The sequence below is a fragment of the Propithecus coquereli genome, unplaced genomic scaffold (genome assembly GCF_000956105.1).
Source record: "Propithecus coquereli isolate 6110/MARCELLA unplaced genomic scaffold, Pcoq_1.0 Scaffold4, whole genome shotgun sequence".
NCBI lineage: Eukaryota > Metazoa > Chordata > Mammalia > Primates > Indriidae > Propithecus > Propithecus coquereli.
The window spans coordinates 7,349,512-7,354,481 of record NW_012149729.1 but is presented as its reverse complement, the minus strand read 5'-3'; the positions used below and the strand labels follow the sequence as shown (position 1 = coordinate 7,354,481).

The window sequence follows — 4,970 nt, the reverse complement described above, 5'->3', positions numbered from 1 at the left end:
TAAAGAGCTTGCATCCTCTCTCTTGATTCTTTTATAATAAGGCAATAAGATGAATAAAAATATCATAGCACAATTTAGCATTGTTATATAAAATTAACCACCATCTCCGCAGTGGCAGTGCTCGGAAGATGAGAAAAGAAGTCAAGATCCTGTTTGGGAACATCACGTATGTTTACCTCACCCTTAGGAATCTTGATTTTTAGTTTGAAAGTGCATGGCCACATACATAGCAATGTCAACAACAGCAGTACATCTGGCAAGGTCATGCAAATCTGGGAGTTGGGCTTCTGGTTCTAAGTCCAGTGCTTTCTCTGTATGTTATCCCTTATATAGTCCTTATAATAATATGCTAATAGAGGCTATATGATTAGGCCTTAAGAATCTGCTTTTCCTCTAATGGTAGAATGGGGCATAATATTGAATTGGGTTGACAATCTACTCAAGGCCAAAGGGAAATGAATGCCATATACAGATCATTGGTAAGTATCTCATTGTAAAATTCCAGGAGTCACCAATGTTTCCATGTATATTATAGACCAATCCCTTTATATTAAGTTACTTCAAATTTTTACAACTGTTAAAAGAAGATACTATTATCCCTATTTTACACATGGAGAAGTAAGGCCCGCAAGAGACTTGCCCAGAGCTATTTGTCCAGTAGTGGAGACAAGGCTAGAAAACAGGTCATTTTTACTCTTTGGTTAACGTTGCTGCTCATGTTTTCCATTTTGTTTAAAGTTTTATTTTAGAACAAAAATTATTCCACTTGGATTGTCACATTTTATTTGATTTCTTTGTATTTAGTGAATTGTTTTATAAATACCATTTCCTTACTTTTCATACTTAGCACCCTTTATGAAATGCAAACTATTATTTGACACAGCTTTTGGTTAGAGAAATTGAGTCACAGAGCTGTTAAGTAACTGAGATTTCACAATAGACCTGACAGACCAGAGTTCAAATTCTGGGTCTCATGTTGTCCAATTCAATATTCCAGTTTTGTTACTTATTGAGCAACCATGACAAGCACAGTTTACATGACATCTGATAGCTCTCAAAATGGATTTCACAAATATAATTCAGATTTCAACTGACCAGTGACTCAGGAGCAAGGACACTTGGATGCAGTTCTTTGTGGCATTTTCTCAGGGTGTACACAACCTGGAAGCTCTTCCAAGTGTGGGGGGAAGGTTTCATACTGACAGATCCCAGTCCCTCTAAACTGGGCCAAGGAAGGAGAGCACAGTAGCCACCTCCCCAGGCATGCCTGGGACACTCCAGGGATGCTGGCTATGGTTTACTGACTGAGAGTGCTGAAAAGACCAGGCACTAGGGCACAGTACGCTATCATAGGTGCTCAAGACAAATATTGCCCTGAAAATAAGGAATCAGAGGAGCTTGTCATTGTAATTAAGCAGAGTTACATGGTAACCAAGAAACTATCTAGCAATTCCTTCCCTATATCCCTCATTTTCTTAAGCATTTTTTCCTTTTCCTCGACTAGCTTCAAGTTAGGATTTGAAGACTGACAGCACCAAAGGGAGTGCTGTTTCTGGTCCTCTTTGGAGGAATTTGATGTTGTTCTATTAGATCTGAACGTGCAAAGGCTGAGCTCACATGATGATCTCGTGATTCTCCAATATTTTGTTTCACTCTATTCTTATGGGAAAGAAGGAAGAGAATACTTTATTTTCCTTCTTTCTCCTCCTATTTCCTTGACTTGTTTAAAATATAAATATTATAGATTTCTAAGAGAGAAATTTGGCTGAAACAACCTGTCTTGAGAAAATTGGTGTAACTTGCAGTCTTTGGACATTTATATTTAGTAGGAGTATTTATTAAAGTGCGCACTGTAGTTCCTTATCTTGCTTTTGACTTTTCTTGTCTCTTTTACTCTCCCATCCAAGTACTAACCAGGCCTGACCCTGCTTAGCTTCCGAGATCAGATGAGATAGGCGTGTTCAGGATGGTATGGCTGTAGATGCTGTTTCTTTTATTCTGCCAATGTCTTCTTGCTTTTTTTTCTTTTTTACAGATATCTACTTCTCCTGACAATTATTCCTTTTCCATTTTTTTCTCTCCTCTGTACACCTTTCTTCATTTCTTTTCTTATATATACCTCTTTCGTTGTAACTTAATATTTGATTGACTTCCCTTCCCCCTATCTCTATTCCTTGTTCTATAAACCTTTTTATTAAATGCTTGCACTGGACTAGGATTCTTCACTCTCTACATCTATAATCCATTCCCTAAAGTTAACTGTGTCATAATCGTACTGTCTAGATAGCTACTGATATTTTTTAATTTAAAAAATATTTTAAAATTTTAACTGATTTAAAATACAGTGTTGAATTCAAATTTGAAAAAAAAGGAAAACTAGTAATTCCAGCAACCTCTAGCTTTTTAATAATGTATTAGAAAATTTGCCTCTTTCATAAAAGCCTGCACCTCAGTCTATTCATATAAGACAAATCATTCTTTCTCTTTTTTTCCTCCAAAAGATTTAGTTTTTAAAAGGGGAATGGGATTGGGAGAAAGAAAATATGGGGCATGAGAGAAGAAATACACTTGTGAGTTGTCTTACTAATTACTGGGAAACAGGTACAGAGGATGGATGTATAAAACAGTGCAGTAAAGGCTTAAAAATGAAAGTACTCCTGGGAACCAAGGACTATTTCTTAGAAATTCTAATCTTCTTTTACAATGCCTAGAATGGTTGTGGCCACAGAGATATTCATTACCTGGGAAAAAGGATGACAGGAGAGGCAGAGTAGATGGGAATGTTAGCAGCCTCTGAGTGGAGGTTTTTCCAGGTTCTTGGTGATGGTTGGGAGAAAAGAATTTCAGGATGCACCATGTAAGCCAAGCAAGTGATAGCTTTTTTCATGGAAAGCAATGGCCAGGCATGGTGGTTCATGCCTGTAATCCTAGCACTCTGGAAGGCCCAGGTGGGAGGATTGCTTGAGGTCAGGAGTTCGAGACCAGCCTGAGCAAGAGCAAGACCCCATCTCTACTAAAATTAAAAAAATTAACTGGGTGTTGTGGTGCACACCTGTAGTCCTAGCTACTTGGGAGCCTGAGGGAGGAGGATTGCTTGAGCCCAGGAGTTTGAGGTTGCCATGAGCTAGGCTGATGCCACGGTACTCTAGCCAGGGTGACAGAATGAGACTCTGTCTCAAAAAAAAAAAAGAAAAGAAAAAGAAAAAAAAGAAAGAAAGCAAAAATACACACTTGAGAAAGAGAGGAGGCAGGCTCAAAAAGGACAGCTTTTGAAGTCTTACTCATTAAGAGGAGGAATATGCAAGGCTAAAGTGTTGGCTTTTACTAAGAATTTGGGTAGTAATTTCTAGAATTGGATTCCCTCCCATTTTTATACTTCATACGGTTGTCTCGGAATTGTCATGGTGATTTCAAGGCAGGAGAAATTTTAAAACCACAATGTAAATGATGTTGTAATTAGCCAAAGTTCGTGTAAGGTGATAGAGATAGCTGACAAGCTGGTTGAAGCCAGTTTTTGTCTGTGGTTATCAGCCACTTTAGTTGGCTTCTGCCTGAGCATTATTTATTTCAACACCTGCACCCAATCTTCAAGCCCATGCATCCAGTCTCAGCCTTGTCTCCTGGTTTCCTACTCTAACAGGAAAAGGATGCAGGAATGAGGTACTGAGGACGGATGAGGAAGAAAGCTGTGCTGGTTGAGAGGGGGTGTGAGAGAAGTATGGAAAGAGCTGCCTTGCACCCAGGCAGTCCAGTGAAGATGCTTAAATACTGCAGGGGTGTGAATAATGTTCTTTTAGTTTCTCTTATTACCATGTTTATTCATTTTTTGGAAATTTCCTTTTAAAAGAGTGAATTTAATTGGAGGCAAGTGCACTTTAGTATGCTGATAGCATTCGGGTTTGTGAAATAGGCCTATGGATGACCTATACACATTTATGTACCCATAAATGTATTTCACTGTTTGATATATTTCTTATTTAAAGATCATGAATGACATTTTAAAAATTAAAGAAAAATTTACATCTGAAATGTTAGCAATGTTGCTTTGACTAACTAAATAAATTACATTTGAAATAATTGAGATGCAATGTTCAAAATTTTACCTGTGGTTAAAGCAATAGTGTGATATATGATTACATTTGAAGGAAGATGTACCTTTTGAATTCAGATTCAACACAATAAAAGTTCCTCTCTAATTTTCTATTTTTGATAATAGGATATCTCCAAGTTTGCAGAGAAAGACAATATAGTTCTTGGAGAAGGTGGAATCACACTGAGTGGAGGTCAACGAGCAAGAATTTCTTTAGCAAGGTGAATAATGGATTATTGGTCCAGTGAGAATTTGCTGTAAATATCATTCATGTAAAAAATTATAGATATTTCTCTATTGCTTTATATTATGTTTCTGGAATTGAAAAATTCCTGGGATTTTATTGCTAGTGAGTTAAGAATCACCTTTAAGAACTATAGATAATGATATAGTATTCAGACTTGATGGCTTTTTCAAAGTTCATGCCCTTATTTTGGTGTGTGTATATTTGTTTGCTTTATGGTGTGGTTTACTACAAAATGGAAAACTCGGGGATTCTGCATAGTACAAGGAAAGAGAAGATGTAAATTTCTGCTAATTCCGTCATGTATTCTCCCCTCTTCCCTCAATGTACACACCTGCTTTTGACTTCTGTTTATTAGATAAACATACACTTCCAAATTTTTCAGCAAGATAATTTTTGTAACAAAAATACAAAGGCAAATGATGTCACATGGCTTAAAGTCTATAATCTTTAAAGTAGAATAAATAGGACAAGAAGATTTAATATTGGGAGGGTAGGAGGTGCCTGGGTAGAGGCACTCTGGGTCCAAACATTTAGAAGCTGTCAAATAGAAGTACATATAGTTAAGTTACATCTTATGTTTAAACTGTAACTTTCAGTTTAAAAAATTATTGGTGACATGGGATGTCAAATGTC

General features: G+C 36.9%; 1 protein-coding gene across 1 annotated transcript in view; it reads left to right on the top strand.

Moving 5' to 3' along the window:
* The window catches only part of CFTR (cystic fibrosis transmembrane conductance regulator (ATP-binding cassette sub-family C, member 7)), a 141,760-nt gene that overhangs the window by 61,939 nt on the left and 74,851 nt on the right, over positions 1–4,970 (top strand). The window contains exon 11 of the mRNA XM_012652736.1: positions 4,217–4,311. Within this exon, the coding sequence (XP_012508190.1) occupies positions 4,217–4,311 (95 nt within the window). The remainder of the gene's footprint in view (positions 1–4,216; positions 4,312–4,970) is intronic.